At 50.4% G+C, this 25779-nt stretch overlaps 1 protein-coding gene across 11 annotated transcripts in view; it reads left to right on the top strand.

Moving 5' to 3' along the window:
* Positions 1-25779, top strand: part of NCOR2 (nuclear receptor corepressor 2) — a 253677-nt gene that overhangs the window by 65062 nt on the left and 162836 nt on the right. For 10 of the 11 annotated variants that reach the window (XM_055710891.1, XM_055710843.1, XM_055710884.1 and 7 more), the window contains exons 2-3: positions 10775-10986; positions 25317-25444. In XM_055710891.1, coding sequence (XP_055566866.1) covers positions 10882-10986; positions 25317-25444 — 233 coding nt within the window. In that variant the 5' untranslated portion in view covers positions 10775-10881. Of the gene's footprint in view, positions 1-10774; positions 10987-23490; positions 23794-25316; positions 25445-25779 lie in introns of those variants that run through there. The other variant, XM_055710858.1, reaches the window with a different exon arrangement.

Genomic DNA, 25779 nt, shown 5'->3' with positions numbered 1-25779 from the left:
TTCTGTAGCTCCACAAAAGTGGTTTTTGACCTTGGGACCATGACTCTGCTATTCCCTCTGCTAGCATCCCTGGTGCTTTTGTCCAGACCAGTTTTGTCCAAATTAAATGACTGGGTGTTGGAGCTTCTGTTTTTTCATGAGAGGTGCTTCCCAGCTGAAGAGGATCACTTTGCGTCAGACTTTTTCCCTCGTGGTTTTTCTTTTGTTTCTGCTATGGGGCTGAAGGGTTGGAGGGTGAGGAACCACCTGAAACCTCAGCCCCAGGGCAGGTAGGTGCAGGGTGGTGGAAGGTACCTGCTTGTGCCTGTACAGCAGCAGTGCTCAGTCGGGCCAGTGAGTCATCTTAGGAATAGCTTGACGTTGGCAGCTGAAGGGTTGGTTTTTCTTTTATAGTAGTAATTATTATTAATAAAGAGCTTTGAGTTTGGGAATGGCAAAAGAGGGTGGACCAATAGCCCAGGGACTGGGCATTTTGCTGGGAAACAAGGCAAAATTCTCCACTCCGTCTTGTACGATGGGATAGGGAGGCCAGAGGCTCTGATCCTGTCCTGCTGGCACTCATTGCTATCCTGTAGAAGAGTGGATCCTTCAAGATGTCTAATCTGTGTAGCATGAATTTCAGTCACCTTTCAAGGACTCCTTCAAACTTGCTCACAGGCTCCCAGAAGCCTTTAAATGACAGGCTGAAAACCATTGCTCCAAGCCCAGGAAAGGCAGATGCCGAGGGGTGTGACCAGGTTGCAGTTTGAGAAGTGTGCTGGTGGGAAATCCAGGGCTCCTGATCTGCTGGGGACTGACTGACTGCTTTGGACAGCTTGTTGTCAGCAGGACTGAGCTTGGCAGGGAAGTGCTGAAATCCCGTTTGCCCACTTACACGGGTTCAGTTATTAAACACATCAGAAATCCCCATCTGCTTTGTAAGCCTGTCTGCAGCAACATAACCCAAAGCTCGGCTCTTGCCTTTGCCGTTTGCCTTTGGGTGAGGCTGGAGGGAGCTGGAGCTGTGCAAGCTGTCTTCTTTTTAGGGTAGGGCTCCCCTGTGGGTGCAGGAGGGGTGCAGCCCTCTGCATCGTGCTTGCTGCCTGCCAGGGCTCTTGCTGAAATGGGCTGTTGGTTTGTGTACAGGGGTGTTTGAGCAGCGGATGGAGGAGGAGGTGAAACTTTCCTCGCTGCGAGTTGTCCGGCGTTCTGCAAGGTGCTACGCCTTGTATGCAAATGTCGAATTTTTTTTTTTTGGTGCCTCTAGAGGCTTTGACGTTCTGTCTAGAAGCTATTAATTACCTAGACAAGGAAAGCAGAACATACCCAATTAATGGCTCCTACCGCTTAGACCTGTCTCTCTGGCTGATCTGCCATGAACTAATGAGCAGCTCCTTTCGCTGGGCCACCAGTGAGCTTGAACTTCTCATCAGTTTTCCTGGGGAGAAATGAAAGCAGCAGCGATGTGCAGGAACAAATGACTGGAATTCAGTTATTAACCTGGGCTGAAAATTGACTCTATGTGCTAGTAATTACCCGGGGGATGTTAGGAGAAAGGCCTAGTGAAGGGTTCAGAGCTGGTATTTGACAGACGATCACAAGCAATTGAGTTAGCATTACTTAAGTTCCCATCCTGCGTCCGAGGTGCAGCGCTGCGCTGGGTAAGCGTAGTGACTGCAGTGCAAACCTGGAGTAAAACGGGTTAGTTTAAAACAGCTCCAGTCCCAGATGACTTCCTCCTTTAGTGATATTTTATAGCACAGCTGCATAGCATCTCATATATTTTTGAGTACCTTAGTTTACAGGTCATTTAATTTATTTGCAGGCTTTGTTTTCGTTCCCTAGGGTAATTTTGTTCCTTTGCACATGTCTTTCCTATAAAGGCATTAAATTGTGCAGTTTGTCACAATAGTTCAGCTTTTATGCTGGCAGTCGGTGCTCTTCAAAGATCCTTGTGTGAAGTTTAGACTCCTGAATCATTAGAGGATCATGAAAGAAAAGGAATAATTTAGAAGGCGAAGATGTTTTGTCGTCTTTGAAATTGGGAATGTGCGAAAGGAGAAAATGTTTAGCAGTACAATCCACCTCAAAGAACTTATCTTAGGAACTCCAGAAAATGAATTTCCTTTCTTTATTCAGGATGTAAATAATCGAAAATGTCACTCCTGAGCTGAGTAATTTGTTCAACAAAAGGATCTTGAGGAGCTGACTCCCCTCGCTTTCATGAACGTGCCCAAGACATCAGAGGACCTGTCTCTTTAGCAGTAGGAACTGAAGGGTTTGAAAATCAAATGAGCAGCGTGTTCTCGTGCAAAATATATAAATAAATCCCACACGTGCTTTGTAATCTTCCTTGCATTTCCAAAGCCTTGTTTATCTGGATAGGCTGGGGTTTAGGTTAGCTCCTGGGAGCTTTGAACGGGTGTAGCAATGATGCGTTGTTGCAGCGATGGTTGTTAACGTGCTGTTTAATGTACTTGGTAGCGTGGCTGAAACATTCGTATGGTTACTATATCATCATTGCACATTGGCAAGGAATTGAGGGGGTTTTTTTCTTGATTTGAAGTTGCTTATGTGTGTTTATTAAACTGAGATTAGTGTTGTGTAACAGTTACAATATTTAAGCCCATCTTTAACGTAAGAGATGGTGCAGCTGAAGTGGAAAAGATATATAGTGTGTGCAGGGAGGGGGCCAGGGGGTGGGGGGGGGTCTGGGAGTGGGGAGAGGAGGAGTTGTGCCCTGGAACAGGCTGTCTGCCCTTCCCCCAGGGCTAAAACAACCCTAGATCCCGGGTGGATGTGGCAGCACAGGGCGAGTGATTGAGCCTTGAGGCTGCCAGGCGGGGGTTTGGGTAGGACAGGAGGGTTCGGGTTGTGCTGTCACACGGTCTGTCTTGCCCCAGCACATGTGCTTCGTAGTTTTAGCGTGTGCATGTCTGTATCTGGAGCTTTGGTCTGGGCTTCAGTCAGAAAATGGGGCATTTTTGGCATTTTTTCCATCCTTGGGGTTTTACTAATCAATTCTGCTGGCTTGCTCTTGCTGCCCTGCCCTGGTTTTCTTATCTTTGTGCTTTTGGGCTGCCTAATCTGTGCTCTGGCATTTCACCATCACTCCTTGGCTTTCTTTTCCTCCTATAGTCCCCTGCCCTGTTTCCCTTTGCAGTCTTAGTGCCTGGCTAGTTTTGTGTGTGGTGTTTTTTTTTTATTATTATTTTATTTCCTCTCCAGGCATTTTCATTTGTCTTTGCAGACAATCTTCAACAAAAGCCTCGCATGGTCTAATTTGTTTTCTATTTCCAGCCTGGACTTAAAATAACTCCTTTGTTCCATGAATGGCCTGTGTATGGATCCAAATCCTACCTCCCCCTCCCTCTTTTTTTTAAGTGTGAGTTTCTCTTTTCTGTTCCTTGTCAGTATCTTTAATTACTTGAAGGGTCCCTTTTGGGCATTTAGACCTCAGCTGCCCATCAGTAGCTGCGGGTTGTGTGTGGCCGTGTGCGTGCCAGCCCTCGCCGCATCCTGGCGGACCAGCATGGAGATGGGTTTGCAGGGCCCTGGGTGCCCTGGCGTGGGAGCAGCGATGCCATTGTGTAATGGGAGCAGCTCTGCTATCACATCCCTGCTGAGGAGCTCTCTGTCCAGATGGTCCATGGGTTGTCTGCATGCTTTTGCAGTCTCAATTGCAAAAACCAGGAGATGCTGAAGTTTGGTTGGCTTTTTTTTTAATTGATTAGAATGGGAAAATCCACCAGTGGGAGTAGGGGAACGAAAGGGGAAGAGGCATGTCATGGTAGAATTTGAAAAGCAAAGGCTTAGGCTGGCCGTGCTGATGCTGACTTGAGGCTGGAGCCATGGCCAGGCTGACACTTGGTATGTGGCTCGTGCATTTTAATGAGATGACGTCCCTGCAGCTGGGGAGTGACAGCCGAGTGCTCCTGCAAAGAGAAATGGGTCAGTCCTCTTCATTTAAGCACATATGTGCCCCTCTGGGAGCTGTCACAAGGTCACTTGCAGCCTCTTTGCCGAGGGCTGGGAGGTAGTTAAACCGTGTGAAACCTGTTGCAAGTGCTTGTCTGCCGAGGGGTGTCCGTGGTGGGGCAGGTAGTGCAGATGTCTCATCTGCTCCCGAGCAACTGGATTATGCCACCGAGAGCTGGGATCTGAGCAAGGGCTGTTAGCAGCAGGAGTTGCAGCACAGTTAGCATGTCCTTGCCTCTGCCAGAAGCATCAGGCCAGGGTTGTGTGGCTGCGGGGAGCAGCCTGTCTGGCCAACTTGCCTTTCCAAACACAACTGGGAGTGTGGCTGGCAAAATCCAACCCTCTGACCTTGCTCCTTGCAGCTGCGGTGCCAAGATCTGCACACAAATGCTGGCAAAGGTTATCTTGGGGCAGAGCTAAACATGAGTCCCATGCCCAAAATAGCTTGGAAAGATTGAAAAGGAGAAATACAAGTCACAAATCCTGCTTTGCTGCTTTGGGCAGTGATAGGAACAGGGCAGAGAAGACACCTTTCATCAGGGATCAGAACCGGTTCAGCATGGAGCTGTGCCGTGGTGGGAGAGCTGATGCAGCCTGGAAGTTTCCAGCACAGAGGCAGCAAACCAAGACAAGAGACTTCAGCTCCTGAGCTTCTGCCATCCCCTTGGTGGCCTTCAGGACCGGTTGTACCTTCTGACAAGGGTAACATCCTGCCCTGGGCAGCTTCTGTGGTGGTGCTGCAAGGCCCCTTCTTCCCCCAGATCCGCTGCTGTAATTGCTCGTGCATCCGCACTGTCAGTCAGGCTGGGAGATTCATCTTGTTCAGAAGACATCTGGCTAAGAGATGAGGGAGGAGGGCTGCTGTCAGCGGGTGAGCTGGGGGACAGGGCGAGAGCCGCTTTGGTTGCTTCTGTTGGAGGTGCACCTGAGGGACCGCAGGGTCTGGCCACGATATGCAGGGTGCTGCCAGCCCAGCTTTGCTCTTGTGCTCTAACAAAGCAAGGAAAACACTTTAGGATCACCTGCAGGTACAAGCCTTGACTTCTGGGGTTGGAATAACCTCTCCTCCATACCACAGAGCTCAGGATGTGCCTGATCTTTCCTGTTGACCCTGTGCTGCTATTTTAATTTAAAACCTCTGTACCCTGCTGTGATTGAGCGCTACTGTGGATTCCCAGGCTGCAGACGCTGACATTGTCATCTCTGTTATTCTGAATAGAGCCCTGAATTTATGGCAGACGCCTGCTTGCTTATTGAAAGGACTTAATAGATACAGTACATACAAATATTTGTGTATAACGTCAACTGTCTTCCAAGGAAATTTCATGCACATACTGATTAGACAAATCCATTACCATTACATTGTGGTGTGTTTCTTAGGAGTGTGTCTCTACCGTTTTCGTCACATCTTAATTATTTTTGCTTCCACTAGTCCTTTAAAGCAAGTGTGGGTAAATCTCTTAACTGTTTTTCAGATCTGGTTTTGATCTAGAGCTGCAACGTGCTTTGCTGTGCCGCATACCAGCGCGGGGCTTTTGAGCATCATGGGTTGGTTGGTCTCTTGGAGGTGAACGTTTATAGCTTGGTATTAATTAAGCGTTATAAACAAAGCTCTCCTTTTATTTCAGAACACGAGTTGACTGGAGGATCTAGACCTTTCTTGTTTGAAGAGGAAAATTGTCATGTATTTAGCGTTTGAGTAAAGAGGACTTGGTTGTTTTTTTCCAAAAACTTGCATCATTTAGTGTAATTAAACATTAGCTTTGTTGTCAATACTCTTCAATTAAATGTGCCCTGGTGAGTGCTAGCAGCGTTTCACTTACTTGCATTGCCTGTATAGTATGGTGATACTAGTCATTGCCTTTTAATAAGGTCTTTTGCAGTCATTTTGTGGGCTACCTCCTAACGTTTTCTGTAGACTGTCCGTGGTCTGTAGACCACAAGCTGAGTAACATTGTGCCGGATTTTATTCTTATTTCAGCATGTCCTTGCTTTAAACAACAACAACAACAAAACCCCGAAAAACTCAACCAGAAAAAAGTTTATTTTGGACTTGAGGAGTGTGTTTTCATTGGGATCTTTAAAACTCTTAGGAGGATGGATGGTCTGGTATTTTCTGTGAGCTGGGAGTGTCTTGTTGTTATCACCTTTCAGACAGATGAACTAAGGCATGGGGTAATTACAGCAGCTCGCCCACGTTTGTTTTGTGTCAGCAGTGAGCAGGCACCTCACCCGGGACTCGGGCAGTGCAGAGCTGATCAGGAAGGTTGGCTTTGACTTTGAAGAGCAACAAGTGTGTCAAATGACATTAACGATGGTTTTTGCAACTCGGGTTAATTGCAAACCCTCGTTGTGGCCCTGTAGGGTTTTTGCACGGCCCTGACTGTATCGCTACCTGCTTTGGCTGCAGGCGCTGGGCTGATGGGCCAGTGCAGAAGCATGCAGCCCCGTGCCCCAGTGGTGGTGACTGTGAACCTGTAGATGGTTGCGGGCCATCACGAACTTGTCTGTGCCCATCTGTTGGGCTGGATACGAGTCTACTTGGCCCAGTGCTGTACAGTCCCTTCGCACGGGCTGTGCCTGAGCTGGCAGCCAGGCGGGCAGGCAGAGCTCCCCTGCATGCAGGCAAGCCTGCAGCAACTTGCAGGGGCTTGTAGAGTGCTTTCATGGTGTAAATTAGGGAGAACAGGCAATGGGGAAATGATTTTAGACTGTAAACGGCCTATGAAGAGGAGAAACAGAGGAGCAGGGTGGTGGTGGTGGTGGTTTGCCGTGTGGAGCTGGCAGCGTGGAGGAGGAGGGAGCGTTTGAAGGCTCTAGCAGCAGGACAGGATCCTGGGAGTCTCCCAAAGAGGTGGAAATAAATGGGTGGGGGAGGGCTTTTGCCTCTTCTGCAGGTTGATGTTGTAGCCCTGGTGCTGGGCTTGCTGGTAAACTCCAACTTTCTCCTGTTCTGAATCGGGGACTGTAAATCTCCTCGTACCCAGTGCTCTAATGGCTAACGCAGGTCTGCGGATAAAACAGCCTCTGATGGGGACTCCAACTGGGGGGGAAAATACTTTTCCTGTGAGACAATGTCTGTTCCTCATCAAAATCAGTTGAGAAAAGTAGGAACCGAACAGCTTGATCTTAAAGATTTAAAGAGCCTGGCTGCACTGTTTCTCTTTCCGTTAATCTGTTTCTATTGTTTGTGTTCCTCTCTTGAAAATAATGAGTAAAAGGTTGTGGATGAGGAGGCACCCCAGGGTCTTTTGCTGGGAATAGGTGGCCAAGCACCGTCCCAGCTGCACCCGGCTCTGAAGCAGCACCAGTACATCCCCAGCAAGATGTTACGCTCCCCAGTGGGAGCACCCACAGCCTTGCTGCCAGCTCATCAGGGACCTTCCTCCTCCCTGAAGTGGTGCTGGGCTGGGCATGCTGCAGCAGCCCCTTTCTTCACAGGTGAAGTGTAAAAACAGTGTCTAAAGGGCTGTGGCACCTGTGGAGCTGCCCCGGTGCAGGGCTGACCTCCAGCCCAGCCATGGTGGAGAGCAGCTGGGGCCTTAGACTTGTGCTGAGATTTGCTGGTGACCTGCTGCTCGGTGGTTTGCAAGCATGGGAATGCACGGGCAGTGCTTCGCCTGTTCGCAAGCACAGGAGTTTTACTCTTGGCTTTCTGGGGCTGCTTGTTGAAGTGCAGGTAGTTTGCTGCCCTTGGTAAAGAAAAAAACTTTTGTGGTCTTCCTAGCAAGCGGTTAATACATGGCACGGCTCATGGGCAGTGTGCCTTGAGGCAGGATGGTTTTGTTTGCCCCTGTAATTTCACCCCCTTGTGTGTGTACCCCTCTACTAGAGAGTTAACTACTTTTTTCTGGTTGCACAGACAGAAGCAAAAAAGCTTTTAAACTGTTTAGAGCTTGATGTCTTGTGGCTTTGCGCTTGGGGCTGAGTTTTAAGGCTGAATTTCTGATCTGAAGAGTTTAAAAGAAAAATCAGCCTGTTTCTTTCACTGTAGGCAGGTGCCACAGCACAGTGTGCTTTACCTGCTGGGCTTCCAAGGAAGCAGTTGGCTTGCTGAAAGCTGCCAAGGGCTCTGCGCGCCCCCCCTCCCCACCCCCCCACCCCCCCCCAGCTTGGAGTAAGTGTGTGTACGTGTGTATGTATATATATTTAAATGTGCTAATTAACTCTTAGGTGGCTGCAAGCCAAAATGTCCAAGTTGGAATTCATTAGTAGGAAAGTACCTTAAACTTCTGCAGATCCCAGCGAGCTTTTAGAGCCCTTGAGAACATCGTGCATGTGTCCTTGGCTGCTGCAGGGAGGGTTTGTCCCTGTGGAAGCACACGTGGGCTGCAGGGGAGCTGGGAGGTGGGTGGTGGTGTGTCCCCGGAGGGGAAGCCAGGGGGATTTGAGCCGCGTGCTCCTGGCGTGGCCCCCAGCTTGGAGTAGGAATTGGTGATTAAAATCCTATCCAGTCGGAAGCATAAAGGGGAAGTGGGGTGGTCATACTGGAGGTACAAATATGTGCTGGCTGCCAAGGGTGCCTCTGAATTCCCCTTCGTGCACAGGGGCTTTCTTGCCTTGGGAGCGCATCGCAGCAGGCTCCGTGGGAGGCCGTCCCTGGCCAGGATGAGGGTCAGGCTCTTCCCAGGCCACTGGTGCTTCCCCAGGGTGGCAGGTAATGTGCCCTCAGGCTCGGCAGGGCTGCAGGGCTGGGGGGAATCCCAGCTCCTGTGCAGGGACTGAGCCAAAAGCAGGAGGGGACCTGGCTGTCCCTCCTCTCCCTGTCTTGAGAACCAAACTTCGCTGTGTGTTTTCCTGAATGTAACTTGGCAAAATATCTTTTGCCAAAAAGGTCCGTCTGACCCTCGGCTGGAGCGTGGCGGTATCTGTCATCCTTAGGCATTAATGGGAACGTGCTGAAAAAAATTACTTTTGTAGAACTTGGTCCTTTTGTAAGGCATGCCTCCTTAGACTGCTCTCCTCTTGCTGTCATTGCCCTGCTTGTCGTGCCAGGGACTGTTGCCTTGGTTTGATTTTATTTCTGGCTAGTGAGCAGTGCGTGGATGCTGGCAAACCAGCAAGGCGGTCCAGTGCCTGCCTGCAGCAGATAGCAAGCGGTTTATCAACATGGGCTGATCTGTGGTCTCACAGGATGAAAAAAAAAATCAGAAAAAGAAAAACTTCCTCTTCCCCCCTGCCTCCCCTTTCCCACCCTCTTTTTGGTTTTGTACACACCAACTGCTGTTTCAGTTGAAATTGCGTTGGCTCGGCTGGCTGTGCTCCCTGTGCAAGAGACCACGGGAGTGTGGGGACAGGCTGTTGGGGAGCCTGTGGTGCCGGAGGCTTTCTGTGCTGCTCATGGTGGGCTGATGAAAGCTGTCGATATTGCCCAAAACCTTGCACAAATCTGCACTTAATGTGTACCTCCGCTGGGGAGGAGTGTGAGTGTGCCCAGCATTGCGTGGGATGGAGAGTGGTCCTGGAGATGGGGAGATGGGGCTCTCCCTGCGCAGGATCTGTCCCAGCAGCATCCCCCAAGCTCAGGCAGCAGTGGGAATTTATGCTTTGTGTAATTAGCCATTAATGTGAGAACAAGAGAGGGACTTTTTACAAGGGTATGTACTGATAGGATAAGGGGGAGTGGTTTTAAACTGAAAGAATAGATTTAGATTAGATATTAGGAAAATTAGGAAGAAACTCTTTACTGCGAGGGTGATGGGACACTGGTACTGGGTGCCCAGAGCAGCTGTGGGTGCCCCATCCCTGGCAGTGCTCAAGGCCAGGCTGGACGGGGCTGGGAGCAACCCGGGCTGGTGGCGGGGAGGTTGGAATGAGATGATCTTTACGGTCCCTTGCAATCCAAATTATTCATGATTCTATGAATAGTTAATGCACCTTAAACTGGCAGCATTTAGATGTTTGTTACTTTTTCATTGAAATCCAGACAAAAACCAGGAGGCTTAAAATCCTCACCAAAGTGAAGTATCTATAAAAATGAGTTGCTTGTAAATATTCTCTTGGGGCTGAGGGGAGTCCTTCCCACTTTGTTGGTTTTGCTGATTTTGTTACAGCTGCGAAAGGAATTGCAAGACATGGTAAAGCAGTGAATGTATGGGTGACAGGGGTGTTTGTGGAGATACCCTCAGGGGCATGGTGTCTGCTTTGGCTCTTGGTCCTGGTCAGAAAGGCTGATCTAGGTGGCATTGGAGGCGTGGGGTGCGCTTTGGTCCTGGGTTTTAGTGTAGCCCCCTGGATGGATGTGACTGCTGGGGAGGTCAGTGCTCGGTTGTCCATCCTGGTGTAAATCAGGGCTTACATCAGGTGGCTGCAAAAACAGCCACAGCTCGGAAAGGAGGGCACTGAGAGAAATGTGTGTGGATGCGTGAGAGCATGGATGGGGAAGGGGATGGGCTGAAGAGTGACCTTGTGCCTTTGGACCTCGTGTTGGAAGTGCTGAAATTCTAGCTTGTGTTTTTGGGAACTACGTCACCCCCCAGAAAGATACCTGTCTTCAAGAGACTTGGAGGCATCGATCAACAGGGCCCAAATAAATTGCCAGTAGTTTGTGGGCCTTGTCCTGCTGGTGCTAGGGGAAGGCTTTCCAGGGCAATTGGGTGGGATGGATTTGGGATAATCTTGTATCAGGACTTCCCTGTGATAGGAATAATTCACAGCAAAAAACTTGGCTGTGGTGTTTGCCAAGCGGAAAGGGGGGCTACTGGAGAACTGGGTGGGGGCGGTCAGGTTTTGGTGATCACCCAGGGCTTTGATGTTGGGTTGTCTTGGGGCCATGGTTGAGTGAATTCTAACCTGTTGCTTTCCTGTTTGCTTCCAGTTGTTGCATGACGTGTAAAGTGCACGCATGATGAAGAGGAGCTCTCAGCTCTCCTAATCCTTTATCAGTGATTCGGAAGCAGTGACCGCTGCACCTGCTCTTTCGACATGTCTGGATCTGCACAGCCCGTGACGCAGAGCTGGCGCACTGCTGAGCCACGCTACCCCCCGCACGCCATGTCCTACCCGGTTCAGATTGCTCGACCACATGCGGTAAGGCAAGAGGCTTTCCTTCGTTAACCGCTCACAGGGTAGGAGCCGCATGGTGTGTCCCCATTGCTGGGGCAGTGGTTCAGCTGCACCGCTCTTGGATGTGGCTGTTACAGAGAAATCAGACTGTTTCCGTGCCTGTGGTACAGGATTTCATAGTTCCTCTCTCAGGGGTTCCTCTTTTCTTTCTCTGTGTGCTGTTTTCAGCTTTTCTCTTGCCTTTCTGTCACTTGCTGTGGCGGTGCTCGTGGGCTCTGGCTTCTCACTTCTGCACACCAAGAGTCCATTTGTCTTCCTGGCAGGAGCATCCATGGTTGGAGGTGGGCAGGATGACTGTCTGCGTGAAGCAGGGGAGCGCGTGGCCTTCAGCCCTCTTTGGCATGGCCTTTCCTTGGTGCTGGGTCACAAGGGAATGAGTATCCCCTCCGGCCCATGGGCTTACTGCTTTCCAGTGAACCTGGTCCTGGCTTCTCACACCCATGGGTTTCCAGGCAGACTGCTGGGGATGAACCTGGTGCTTGCCCTTTGGTCAGGAGACCTGCCTCTCTCTACATGGCGTTCCTGGCTGGTGGTGGCACTCCTGCTCCTGGGGAGTGAGAAGAAAACAGAGCTGCTGATTTTTTCCATTTTGTCCTTCCCTACTTTTTTTCCCCTCTTACCTTTGACCTCTAGTCTTGTCTCCTCTTGGATCAAGGCATGAGCTGGTGGTGATTTTGTTGTTGGCCGTGTTTTTTCTGACTCCACCAGAGCTTGCACAGGTTAATTCGCCTGGATCCAGCCTCCTTTCTGTGCCATGGCACTCACGTCTGTGCTTGCTCATCCTGAATGGTTAAGTGTTTTAAGTTTAAGCCCTTAACAGAAAAAAACCCCCTCTCCTTAGAGGAACAGTTTTAGTCAGCTCAACAAGCTGCTTAAATGAATCTTATTACTTGCTGGAGTGTGGCACAGGCTTGCAAAGGCTGCTCTTTGGAGCCACTTCTGGGTGGGTTACAGCAAGCTGGCCACAGCCAGGAAGGTTTTTGTAACTCAAGTCGAATGGTAAAATTCCTGCTGTGATGATTTTAGGGTTTGACTTGAAAGCCTGGAAACCCATCAGGTGTCAGCGAAGGGGTGAAATTCCCTTGTCTGCCCTCTTTGCGGGGTTTCAGTAGAGCAGCACAGGGAGCAGAGCTGGAGTTTGGAAAGGCTTTGAAATAGAAGCATTAAGGAGGGCGCAGGACGAGCTTTTGGCTGCATTAGCTGGCTCATCTAGATCGCTCGGGGCCTGCGTGCTTCTGCACAAAGAAGCTTTTCATCCAGGGTATGAGACACGCTGACCTGGTTCGATTTATGGGAGTTTTGCTTCCATCAGTGTCAGCGCATTTGTTTGGGAGGTGAGACAGAACGAGAGCATTTGTCTCAAAAAAAAAAAAAAACCAAACCAAAAAAAAAAACCAGTTCTTTTTTTACCAGGAACCCAAGCAAGAGGAGGATGTGACCAGGTGAGCAAGACCTGCAGTTGTTGCAAAACTGTAATTTAAAAACAAACCAAAGAAACCTCAATACCCAATGTGGAGCTGGATTTTAAAGAGAGTGGAAGGCTCCTAGCCCTGGGATGTTGAGTCCTTGTCTCCTGCAAACCCTGGTTGTTTCCCCTTAATGTTGCAATAGCAGAATGAGTCAAATGGGGTGGTTGTTTGCCAGTCAGATGAAGCTCAGGGTTTCTCCAACCTGCCCTGCTCACTGGCTAGAGTGAACACTGGTTTTATTCTATAGTATTAATGTTGGAAGAAGTTGCTGGCATTTGCTTCTAGAAGCTATTTTTACAGCCGCATGTAATCTTCTGAAGTTATGTGATACCTTTTAGGGTCTGGGTGCAGGAGGGGTCCGAGCTGAGATATTTTTTTTGGATGGGAAGCCGAAAAGGCTCCTCTCAGCAGAAGCGTGCCAGCCCCACGCAAGCTGAACACACCTCGCCTCTCCTTGGGAGGGGGGGCAGAGCCTTTCCTGAGGCGTGTCCCTGCGTGATCTGCCCTGCCACGCTCAGCTGTTTGCAAACACGTGTCTCTTGCTCGGTGGCGCCGTGAGCTGGAACCTGGCCATGGCTCTGGGGCTGGAGCTGATCTCTGGTGGGACTGCTTGGGAGAGGAGAGCCCAGTTGCTTTGAAGTTGCTGCACTGTTTAATATTAAAAGTCAGCGGTATTTGCTTGCATGTCTTGGCCAGGTCAGTTTTGTCATGGGGTGTGTTTGCACAGTGAGAGCTTGTTTGGAAGAAAGCAAGAGAGGCCAAAACCAACCCGACACTAGCATGTCTTGTATCTAATTAGATTTTGGTTCTGGTTTGCTGCATTCCAAGACATCCTTTCTTGAGAACTGGGAATTCATCAGTCTGGGGATCCTTATCCCAGCAGTGGAAATGCCCTGGGTGACCTTCTGGGCACGTGCGCAGGGCTGAGCACAGCAGGGCTACAAATGCTATTATATTATAAATAAATAATCACAGTCCAACTGTGACGGTTGCACCCAGGGAAATGCAGTGCAGCAGGAATACTGAGCTCAGAAATGAGCCGTGACATTATTTTAGGCTTGGAGACACTTTATGAAAAGTGATTTAAAAGATTGCAGCTGTTTGATTTCACAGATGAGGCAAGTGGGAGGGGATGTTTTGAAGTGGCAGAAGGCAGTGGAAACAGGCTTGGGCACTTTTCTTCTCCCGTTGTATAAAAGCCAAGGGAATATCCAACAAAATGGGGAAAAAGATGCATTTCGAGTGAATAAACAGAAATATGCTTTGTACATATGGCCACCATCTCCCAGCAGTGTAATCCAGGAGTTACTGCTGAGCTTGGAGCTGGCAGAGAAGATTCGGTATCGGTCGAGTGAGGATGTCCCTTGGCTGGTTTCACTCTTAAGTGCCAGCTTTGGGCAGGGCTGTGAACCCGTAGGTCTGATCCAGACTGAGCTCTAATGGGTGGTGCAGCAAACAGGCTTTTCTGTGGGGTAAGTTGGTCCCCAGTTGTATCAGGGTGTCATCCTCCTCCTCCGTGCTGAGAGACGTCTGGTCCCAGCAGCTGTCGGGGAGGCTGGATGTGAGAATGGTGTGGTATTTTATAATGACCCTAGATTTAATTCCATCTTGCTTAAAAAAAAAAAAAAAAAAAAAATTAAAAAAAATTGTAAAAAAACTTTGACAAGTCTACATGCATTTGAAGGGAAGAAGGAAGCTTGGTGACAAGGCTCTAGTTTGACTTTCTTCAGGTAAAACTGAAATCCCCAATAATCAGCAGTTTCTTCTTAAGAGCACTAAGTAGTTCTTGGCCAAACTGCAGGGGAAACATTTTTGTTTTCCGTATTCATTAGCTGTAATGTTGGGATGCTTAGTTGACTTCTGTCATGTTCAGTTTGGGAACAGAGGAATTGTTTGAATGCTCCGTGACCTTTAGCTAAAGGTGGAAAAAACACATTACTTACACTCTTACCCTTCTAAAGTGTCCGAAGTTCATGCTCTCTCAAAGGAAACTTTTGCATAAAGGATACTAATTTTCAAGCAACCTGCAAATGTTTTCTGTAAACAGATCAATTTTCCTGTGTAGCGCATGTCCCCCTTTCCTTTTAAAGCCTCTTTGTGATCAATACTCCCTGGGGACAGAAGGGTTCTCCTCTTTTCCTCTTGTGTGGATCCAGTTTCTTGCTGTGCCCTCCTTACCAGTCATCCTTCTGTCAGTGCCCTGACATTTCAGAGCTGCAGGAATGATGCGGCTTCACATGCAGGCTGGGGTTCCTGGGATGGTGGTGTCAGCTGCAGGAGATGCTGGGGGTTGGGGCACACAAGGTGTCCTCATGCGGCAGCCTCTGTTCCAAAACAGCTTCTCTTTTTGGGGTGCTCTTAGTGTTTTACCTACTAGAGGTGCTAAACAGGTTTGAGGATTGGTAGGGTTGAGGTGTGTGCACATGCATATGAAACTGGTGCTCCATCTTTAGTCCCCATCGGGGAGCACTGTCCCCTCCCTGCAAAGCAAGAGGCACTCAGCATGCCTCCTGCTTGCTGTTTGCCCCCGTTCCCTGCACACTGCTTCAGCTGAGATGGAAAGGTGAGCTTAACACCTCTGCCCCGGCTTTGAGACCTTTGTGCTTTCTTCCATGCCACTTCTCCTGTCTGGGAGCAGCTCTTCAGTTCCTTCATTAAACTCCCCATTTGCAAAACAGCACTTGTGTAGGAGCGTCCCAGCCCAATCGCTCATTTTTTTTTTTTTTTTTGGCCCATGATAAATAACTTCCTTGTCTGTCTGAACCAGAGACAAGAGGTTGGTGCAAACTTGTGTTGATTTGGTGTCCTAGCCAAATGGTGGCCTGGGGGGAACTGAGTGCCTTCCCTGCCCGGACTCCGCCTCCCAGCAGTTCGAGCAGGGACAGTTAGACCCAGCATCCCACGGTGGAAGGTGCTGTAAGGAGATGCAAACCCCTGAGATGGCAGGAGCTAGCTCATCTCTGCAGTGACATGCTCAGCGTGGCAAGGCAACAGCCAGGTAAGCCTGCAGGGAGGCAGTGTATTTTGCATTACAAGCACGAGACGCCTTTGCTGCTGTGTTGGTTTTCCTTGGAGTAGTTATTCACACTTTTATCTGCTGGAAGCAAAATGCCAGTCTGTGTCGGTGCTCCAGGAACTTGCAGAACGGAAGAGTTTACGGTGCCAAATGCTAAAATCCCCCAGGCTGCGAAGAGCCTTCTCCAACCACCTCTGAGCGCAAAGAAAAGCCTCCTGCTACCAGCTGCGCAGCAGAGCAGGGGGCGGTTCGTGCCAGAGATTTGCATCCCGAGTTCTGCCTGCTGGGCTCCAGCTAATGTTTTAAGGAATGACTTGACAATCAGAAACATACCATGGAAATACTGACTCTGCTCAGGTCTGTCACGAGAACTCAGTGCGATCTCTCTTGCGTACCTTTCCAGTGACGGCTTGCATAAGCTCTGAGCAGCTCAGCGGTGGATTTGGGAAAATTGGCTTTGTGCTGTGGGACTGTGAGAGCACGGGGGTGAAGGAACAGGACACCTAATTCCCTGCCTGGGGGGTTTCCCCCATTGTCAGGAAGGAGTTGGCTTACAGCAGTTTGTATTTAAAGCTCATTTTCCTTGGGATACAGCCTTTATCCAAACCAGGTTTTTTTTTCATCAAGCTACTGTAAACTTTTACGGTTGCCCCCTAATCTGCGTTTTGGATGTGATTTGATGCAGAGGGTGATGTTTTGCTTTTGGTTAATCTCAAGATTGTAAATCCACAGGGGAAGAAAGAACTTCTGCTGTGTATGTGGTTTGGCAAAGGTAGAGAGACCCATTAAAGCCACTTCTGGAGACATAAAGTCTTTGCTTGCGCTCCTAGGCTGACTGCTCATGCTGTCCCACCAGCCCCTGGAGACACCTTTTGCAAGACTGGAGGCTTTTGCTGGTTGTTACTGTCACCACATTTATTCAAAATACCAAGCGAGTCAGGTTCTTTGAAGGATTTGCTGTGGAGGTGTAAGGAAGTGTAGAAGAGAGATGAGTGGGGCATGTGGAAAGACAAAAGGGTCCTACATGGACCTGCAGATAGGTTGTGGGTGCTGCGTGTGATGTGTGGTGGGAGATGGTGGGGGATTACACCACAGGAGAGATGCGATGAGGAGCAAAATCACCTAGTGCTTTTAAGGTGGAAATTTTGGGTTTGTTGTGTGAAGAGAGCTGCTCACCCTGCATGGAGCGTTTGTGACCACGAGTGGCTTCAGGAAGCAGAGCACCAGGCATGGGGGATGGAGGAAGGGCAGACAGGTCATTCCCAGCTCAAAGGCGCCTGGATGCGACTGGGACAAAAGTCTTGTGATGGAGAGAGACTCAAAAGCAGCACTGTAATGGGTGTGCTGCTGCTCTGCGGGCGCCTCTGGCTGGCTCCAGCACCCGGCACTGGTCAGATGACTGGGAAGCCACAACAGCTGAGAGCTGCCCCCACCAAGACGTGACGACTTCTCCATGAATGGGATATTCAGACGGGACAGCTAAACGATGCTGACAGCCCTGGTTTGCTGGAGAGACAGGGGAGAGTGCGTCAGGAAGGATGCATTACTGTGCAGCTGGTACAGATGCTAATGGTGCTGGCAGCAGATGTGGCCGCAGTGCAGGGATGGCAGCAGAAATCAATGCCTTCCAAGAAGGGGCCACGCGCAGTCTGGTCACCTCCTAAAACAAAAGGCCAAGTCAGCAGCTTCTGAGAGATGGATGGCAATGAGACTGTGTTGGAACAATAAGGGCATTTGTCTTTTCAGCACATGTTGCATTGCCGTAGGCAAGATAAAAATGCATGTATTCAGCCAGGTTTTTATTACTGACCTTATCTTCAACAGTGGAGCTGACTCTGGAGGAGTCATCGTTTTGTTTTATGTTGGGGTTTTTTTTTCCCCCTCCTTAAACCTGCAGTGAACTCTTCCCAGGGTTTTGAGGAGGAAGTTGGGCAGACAGCGGTGTATTTGTGGACAACCTGTTTTGATCAATAACCACCTCCTTTGCACTTCGGAGGTTTTCTGTAGCTCCTCTTCGCTGGGCAGGCTGAGGGTGATGGGCTGATGCCATGCTGGTACCGTCACAGCCCTTGCTGTGCCCAGACCTCACACAGTGACAGCTCTGCTACTGCCCCAGTTCCTCCCAAACCTTCTCCCTTCCTCTTACCTGAATTGGCTTTGGAAAAATTACTTTCTTCAGGCAGAGGCTAAGAAGTGCATTTCTCGGTCTGATGAGCAACTGCTGCGCTGCCAGTGCCAAGGGGTATCCAGGCACCAGAGAGCTTTTCCTTTTATTGCTAAAATAGGTCATGCTTGCTGCTGGCAGAAAGATATTTAAAGCAACTTCTTTTTTCAAAGTTCAGGGTGTGCAGAGCAGGAGGAGGGGGGAGTATATCCTGTCTCTGGCAGAGCACCAGAGTGGTGGCTGTGCCACTTTGGCCACCCCACCTTGCACTGGAGAGCTGGTTTGCAGGTGGCATTGGTTGCTAGCCCAGCCTCCTGCTGCTGGCTAGCATCAAGGGGTCCAAGCAGCAGCTTATTGCACAAATTAATTGCTGGACCGTCTGAGGGCCTTGCAGGTTTCAAGTTGGGATACACTACTGCATGCTCCTGGCGCTGTGGGAAGCTCAACCTGCCGTGTGTCCCAGGGGGACAGCCTGAGACTGGGTGGTCAAGTCTTGGCCACCGTGTTGGGCTACTCTGATTTGTATGTCCCCTCTGACCATCCTCGTTGTATAGGGAAAAGTTCTGGGCATCAGAGGCGCGGGGTGTTCTCTGATTTGGGGAAACACCAGCGGAAAAGCAGGAGGAGAGGGAGGGAGCGTGGGGCTGGTGTGGGTGCTGCTCCAGGCAGTGCTGTCTGCAGCCGCTTTCAGCTCTCCTCTGAGGAAATACCACTGGAAACCAGGACACCCAGGGTGAAGGTGAGGCGTGGGGTGGAGCAAGGTGCCCAGATACTCTAGAGCCGGTGGGACGAGCGGAGCGTGGGATGTGCCAGGGCAGCACCTGTACGGTGCCCAGCCCTGGCTCTGCATGCCACCAGTGCCACAGTTTGGGGGGATCCAGCCCCGCTGCCCTCGCCCATCCATTCCCCAGCAGTTCAAGGGAGTTCTGGAGCAGCACGCGTGCTGCTCACGGACAGTGGGAACGGGCCAGGCAGCCTCTCCTGAAATTTAGATAAGGGGCAGCTTATAAATAGTGAAATAAATAGGGATGCTTTGGCATTGTTTTTCACTTGCTGCTTGGACCATGCCATTATTAATCGGCCTCATTTAGGCTAAACGCTTGGGAGTGCTTCAGCAGAAATAGCACGTCGTTAGGAAATAAAAATTATTCGCAATACAATGCTGGGTGAGCTTGTAATGAACAGCCCACAACCTAATCCTTGCTGGAGGTGGCAAGGAGCTGGGATTTGCTCCTTGAGGAGTGTGTGCAGTGCCCTGGCCCGTTTGCCTGCCTGCAAAAGGTGACGAGGACAGTGTGGGACAGCGGCTCGTGGCTGGGTGAGGGCTCGGGTTCCTGGGGAGCTGGGCAGGTGAGGTGCTGCCTGTGCCAGATGCTGCCATCAGAGGTGGCTGCTGGCACCGGTACCACCCTCTGCCGGGCCCGAGCCAACTCAGCTGGTGGATTTGGGGACCAACCCCGGCATCACAACTCTCGGTGTCACTGCAAAACAAGAGCTGGTGGTTTGCAAGCGAAGCTGCCTGCACTGAAACTCGGTGGGAAGCTCCTGGTTGCTTTCTTGACTGAAGATGTGGTAAACCACGGGGGAAGGATCTGATGCTTTGGGCTGCTTGAGCTGTGTTGCAGGTGCTCGCCTGGCTGTGCTCTAGGTCTCCACGGGTTTCCTCCAGAGCTGTTTCCCAAGGAAGCCAGGAGCTCTGGGCTTGCACTTGTTTTTCTGCTGGTGGGATGAAGGAAGCAGGAGCAGTTCACATTTCTGTTGCCATATCAGCTCGAGGCTCCCTTTCTGCAGGCCTCGTGTCTTTGGGATCTTTTCCTCAGGGGCTACCTCTTGCAGCCGTGGGAATACCATCTGGGTGGAGTAGTCGGTAGATGCCTTGTCCATATGGATGTGCTGTGTGCTGGAGCTGGGAGAGCAGGGTCAGAGCTGCTGTTGGCTGTGGCGTAGCGTTATCTGGCTCTGCATGCTGTGGGTCAGTGCCCAGGGGTGCTTCCAGCATCGCTTTCAAACATCTTTCTCCCTCCTCGGAGGTCAGGCGTGCCAGACTCGGGCAGCTGCAAGCGGGGGAAGGAGAAATGAAGCACAGCAGCAAGTGCACGCGTTCAAAACAGAAAGTGAGAGATGCAGCAGGGCTGTGCGGCTGTGTGCAGTTATTAGTTTAGCGTGGGGGTTATTCTGAGGTCAAGGGACAGCACAAAAGATGTTGTTGGAGACATTATGGTAGGTAAGGCAGCCAGCTGAAAATTTTTTAAAGAGGGGGAGAGAAAAAGCTGCTGCTTTTTTTTTTTTTTTTCTTCCCCCCCCCCCCCCCTTTTTTTTTTTTAACTTCCGTGGGGCTGTCTCTGTTTTTGCCGAAGGCTTTTCTGTAATATTGCATTCAGTCTCCTGGCTTTAGACAGTCTGATTAGCATATCTAAATGAGCCTGATAGACTCAGGTTATTTAGGGTCAGAGGATTTACCAGGAAGGGGAGGGAGACAGCGCTCTCAGTGCTCCCGGATCAAACACCACCACAGAAAGACCTTGAGACTGGGAGTGCTTCCACCAGCTCCCCTTCCCTGCATCCCGGGGCAGGGGCTGTGTGGACGTGTCCACCTCCCTCGCTGGCAGCAAAGGATGCTTCTGGCACCTCTGGCTGGACGCAAGTACCTCCGCGGTCTGCTGCATGAAGAAGTGTATTTTAATGAGGCTGCTGTTGGCTCTTTAGCATTTTATTTATTAAAACATTGGCCTTGTGCTGCACTGCTCTGCTGAGTGATTGATGGCACTCCAGGCACTCTCGGTGGCTGTCCATCTTCGGCGATGCTGCTAGTGCTGACTTGGCCCAGCCCAGGGCTTGTGGTATGGGGTCAGGCCCGGCTCTGGAGGCTCGGCTCTTGTCAGGGCAGGTTTCTGGCTGTATTGAGGCAGAAGGCAGCTGCGTTTCAGTCCTTCTCCTTGCAAGACCCTTCCTCAGCAGGCTTTGACTGAAAAGGGTTTGATGAGAGGGAATTGGACCTGTGTGTCCAGGCCAGGGTTCTGCAGCATTCCCGTGGGATGCTGGTGTCTGCCCCGGGTGCCTGTGGCTCCCGCTGCCTGCTGAATTGCAGTGTGTGCCCTGCTGTGGGAATCTGCTGTGAGGAGCTGCAGTTCTGGCGATGGTACCAGTGCCTCTTTGTGCTCCCCATCACCTCCAAAGCAGCAGCACACAGCCCCGCATTGCTGCTACGTGTCCCTTTGCTGCTGGCAGCGTGCAGCCCCTTCTCAGTGGGTTGCTTGGAGCTGAAGCAGTGCAACGTGAGGCTGAGGCAGCTCAGCCCTGAAGAGCTTGCTCCCTGATTTGATTTCTTTTGGGTGATGTGCTTGGGAGCTAGCGCAGGTGCATAGTTTGAAACTGAATAATGTAGGTTTTCCTTGTCATTTTTCTAATTAATTTAGCTGGCTTCATCCTAAGCTTTAGACATGTGGCTTGCTGGTTTTGAGGTGTCTCCTTCTTGCATGCAAGGCCAGGGCAGCTCTCCAGCTATATGTATCTGTATCTGTAGCCAGTAATACCAGGTGGCTTGTGAAGGACAAAGGCAGCAAGCATTTCTGGGACTGAAAGGTGGCGACGACCGAGCCTCTTTGCTGCACTTGGATGTCGGACCACTCCCAGCGACAGGGATCCAACCCTTTTCTCCTGGCTGGGTGACTTCCATGTTTTGCCCAAGTCTGCTACTGACCTGAGCCCACTGCTGCTCCTTGGCCATTGTGGGTTGGCCAGGCACTGGTGGGGTGAGTGGTTGCAGGAGCAGGAGACACCAGAGCAAGGATGTGCACAGCAGGGTTGCACTGCGGAGCTGCTGGAGGGACAGATGTCTGTGCTGGAGGATGGATCCTCCTGCCAATGCTCCATGGTAGAAGTATTTTTGGGGAGTGTCTGTGCTGGCTGTGTCTGGGCTGTATCTCTCCTGCTCAAACAAGCTTTCTGACTGCTCACAGGGCTGCTCCTACGGCATTGTGTGGGTTTGCTTCCATCGGGAAGGATGGATGCCCCAGGGAGTGTAACTTTGACTGTGGCAGCTCAGCCTCGGCATCACCGAGCTGGTTCTTGACCCTGCTACAGCCCCAGACAGTGCAGTCCGGGGAGGGGAACCTCTGGCCTGTTACACTGCCCACATGGTTAGAGAGGACACATGTTCTGTTAACTGGGGTTTTATTTTGGACAGCTGCTGTTCTGTCAGGAGAATGATAAGGCCTTGCCATTGAGACTTCCAAAGTGATTTTGGTTGTTTTGCTTTGGTGGTGTTTTAGAAACATTCTCTGTCCCTCGCCTGAGTGAAGAAGCTTAATTTCTATCAGCAGAAGTGGAAAAGGTGCTCGTCTTCTCTTTGCATATCTTCCTGCACTCTGTAAACACTCCTCCCACCCCCTTGAGTCTGCTGATGTGCCCTGGCCTTTCTACTTCCTTAATTTCTGAATCATAATACTTACTGAATTTATGAAATTCTGCAAAACTTCCACGAAGTAAATCTGTGTGGGAGCACCTGAGCCACAAGGAATAACAGGAAGGTTGGTGTAAAAGGAACACTGTCCTGACCAGAGGCAGCAAGAGAACTGAGAGCCCTGGAGAAGGTGCTCTGACACATCAGCAGGTTTGGGGGGGTGGGAGGAGGGTTTGCAGAGGGCAGGAGATGCTAAGAGAGCAGTAGGGAGAGGGAGAGCAAAAAATAGAATTGAACAAAACCCAGCAAAGCAACAGGGAGGAGAAGGAGCAACGTGTAGCTTGGGGCTGTAGAGTTTTTTTACTACTTTTATTTCGGGTGTCTTACAGCTGCCCTTGAGCAGGTGCCAAGGATGCACTAGAAATGTTGGGTTTGGATGGGGACTGAATGCTGTTCGGTGGGGGGGAATTGATGTGGCACCCACTGGACGCTGCTCTCCGGTGTCTGCTGGCGTGGGGAAGGTGCAGCGGTGCTGGCAGCGAGGTGCTTCCCAGCACGCGTCTTTAAAACGCGTCTACACAAAACTGAAGCCTCTTCTGAAGGCAGCTCGTAAACCTTTCTGGCGTTTGCGTTTGAAAAACAGTCATAGCTCACAGTGCAATTTACTGTAGTAACTTTCTGAGCAATTAATCCACCTGTGTCCTGCCAGGTCTCCTGTGGTTCCTTTGACAGTTCATCATAGGGCACAGAAATTTTGTCAGTTTTAATCCTCCTCACTAATTTTTGGGTTATGCTTTCTTCTGGTAAAAGCAAACACTGGTGTGAGCAAAGTGGAGCAGGTCACAGAGTGAGTTGGGTGATGTCTGGAAAAGCAGGAGCTGGTTAGTGTTCACCAGCTTTGCCCTCGGTGGGGATGCCGGAGAGGCATGTGTGCCATCCCATCCTGGAGCTAATGGCGCAGCGTAATGAGCTTCCCCATCACTTCAGGCCATGCCAGCAGGCTCTGGGCTCCACTAGCAATGTTCTGGTGGGGTTAGGGGAGGAAAAGACAAAGCTCAGCTGAGTGTGGGCAAGGGGAAAGGAAAAACAGATGGTTCACAGGACGTGCAAGAGCCTTTTTTGGTGGGTGTTTTTTTTTTTTTTTCCCTCAAGGGCACAGCCTTTGAGCTTCCCAGACAGGTAATTTTGTTTATACGCCCACAGAAGGTGATGGTCCTGGTTGTGGGCCTGTTGATGTGTCTTCCCAGACATGGTGTGTTTGTTTTGGAGGTGGATGTCAGGAGCTGCATTGCTCTTCTTTTTTTGTATTTAAAACCATGACAGGCACGAACGTGGGGAAGCTTGTTCTAGGCAGCGGTTCTGCTTTGGCTGGGGCTGTAAGAGCGAATGGGCTCTTTCGCTCCAGATACCGGAGTTTGTCCTGTCTGCAGTTGGACCGGTGGCATTGTCCTGCAGCCCCCCGTGGTGTCCCATGTGGATGGACTCCAAGCTGAAGGAGAAGCAGCATCACGGGGCAGAATCCTCCTTAACACCTGGATCCACAGCACCAGTGGAGCATCCCTGTGAGGACAAGTGGACACTGTCCCAGTAGTGCTGCCCTCCTGTCGCAAGAACCTGTCTGAAGACAGTCCCTGCCACGGAGGCTGAGGTTGGGAAAGGCCAGGTTGGAGGTGGAGACCGGGAGCTTGGGGCCGGCCGAGGCTTCCTGGTGTTTCCTGAGGTTGGTCAGAATGGGAAAGGAGCTGCACCATGCTGTCGCCTGGTGCTGGGGAGGAATGAACTCTATTCCAGAAACTGGTGCAGCTTTCTGGGCACAAGGAGAAGCAGTGGCCATCACCACCACCATTCCCCTGTCTCCACTATTTGGTATTTGGCCTTTGCAGCTTTTGTGCAAGAGAGCCTGAATGTGGGGTCAGGGATCTGCTTTTCTTGGCTGGACTGAGTGCTTACCACTTCTGGTTTTCTTCCTGGCTTTCCAGAAAGCTACTATGCAAACATCTTGTTTTACTCTACAGTGGTCAAAGATTTTGGGCTTTGATATTCCCTTCTGCTCTGCAGCTGGCTGGGGGAGAGCATGGCATCCAGTGCTGGGCTGCCCTGATCACTTACAGCTTGGGAGTGCTCCTCCAGGTGCAGGTTGTTGCTATTTAAGCTCCCAAATTCTTCCTTTGCTTGCCGCATACCTTGCTGGGGCACTTCTCCAGCTTCATAGTGCTGGAGTGTGTTAATCTTCACTGTATCTTATCAAATAATTTCTGTTATACCTGTTAAGGCTGAGAGTCCCTTGCCCACACTCCCAGCTGCATGCATGTGGTATTTTATGTATTGATTTCTTTTTGTATTTTATTTTTACTCTGTAATTTCTTTTTGAGGGACTCAGGGCTGTTTTGTTCCAGTTGAGAACTGTTCAAAATAGACTCCCAGGTGGGATTGGTTCGTCTAATGTAAATATGTCAGGGTTACCAGGGATATTCTGTGGCAGGGCTTTCTATGCCATTGCTGAAGGTCTTAGTTAATTAGATGATTAGTCTTCTGGTCAAGTATCTATCTGCAAATAAAAAATAGCAGTTGAATGTAGCTGCTAAAATACTGTTGCTGGAATCAGTGTGTGGCACAGAGCAGGAGGGCTTCTTATTTAATTAAAATCAGGAACATACTGTACTGTACTCTCCAAGGGTCAGGGAACAAAAGGGACGTACACATAATAAGTAGCAAACTGTCCTTTCAAACCCCTTGAGCTCAGCCCAGGGGAGCTGCGTTTAAAGGGAAACTCTCAAGATAACATTTGTGATTTCGCTGCTTTCTTTTTTTCTTTTCTTTTTTTTTCTTTCTCTGTACTGCTGTGTGGATTATTGAAGCTGAAAGTATCCCGTGACTTAATTTTCTTCTTACCTGTTCTTCCTCTCGATTTGAAGTTGTCAGCAGGACTGCTTGGATGCCAAAAAATCCCTCCGTGTGTGCTCATTGGCTGGGTTGAGCTTGCTGGGGTCCCATCCCTGGAGCCAGCCTGCCAGCAGCCCCTGCAGAAGGCTGGGGGCATGTTGGACTGAGCCACCATCCCAGGGCGGTGTGGGACTGGGGGTTACTGGGAACCCTTTCAGGGGGCGAAAAGCACTGACCTCTGTGGTCCAGCACCCAGTGCTTCAAAGGAGGGGTATCTATATGGTTTCTTCTGAGTTGTCGGGGTTCAGTGCTTGCTTGAAAGTTACCACCAGCCTAACGAGCTCTTCTCTGTTTCTGCAGGACGTTGCGCTGTTGGAGTACCAGCATCATTCCAGGGATTTCGCTTCCCATCTCCCGCCAGGGTCTATCATGCAGCCGCAGCGGCGGAGGCCGTCCCTGCTCTCCGAGTTCCAGCCGGGCAATGAAAGGTACTGGCTGCTGCCTTCCCCCAGCCGTGGGCATCCTGAGCGTGTGGATTTCGCACTGTGGTGTGGGGGGCGGCTGTGCCAGCCCTGGGCGATGTTGATGTTCTGTTGTGCGTTGGTACTGACCGTTGGTACTGACCGTGCTCCCTCTCTGTCACGGTTTTGCTTTGTTGTGCTAATGCAAGTGGCACCTTTTGCCTTCTGGTTTCTTCCCTTGGACTGTTGTGCGTTTTAAAGACATCTCAAAACCACCAAAGAACAAAAATCCCACCCCCCTCACTTCTGCGGAGCTACGCATTGCTGTGGCTGGTTGCAGCAGCTTTCTTAAATGTGGAAAA

Source organism: Falco cherrug, chromosome 1 (genome assembly GCF_023634085.1).
Source record: "Falco cherrug isolate bFalChe1 chromosome 1, bFalChe1.pri, whole genome shotgun sequence".
Lineage (NCBI taxonomy): Eukaryota > Metazoa > Chordata > Aves > Falconiformes > Falconidae > Falco > Falco cherrug.
This window is presented reverse-complemented; position numbering and strand designations above follow the sequence as displayed.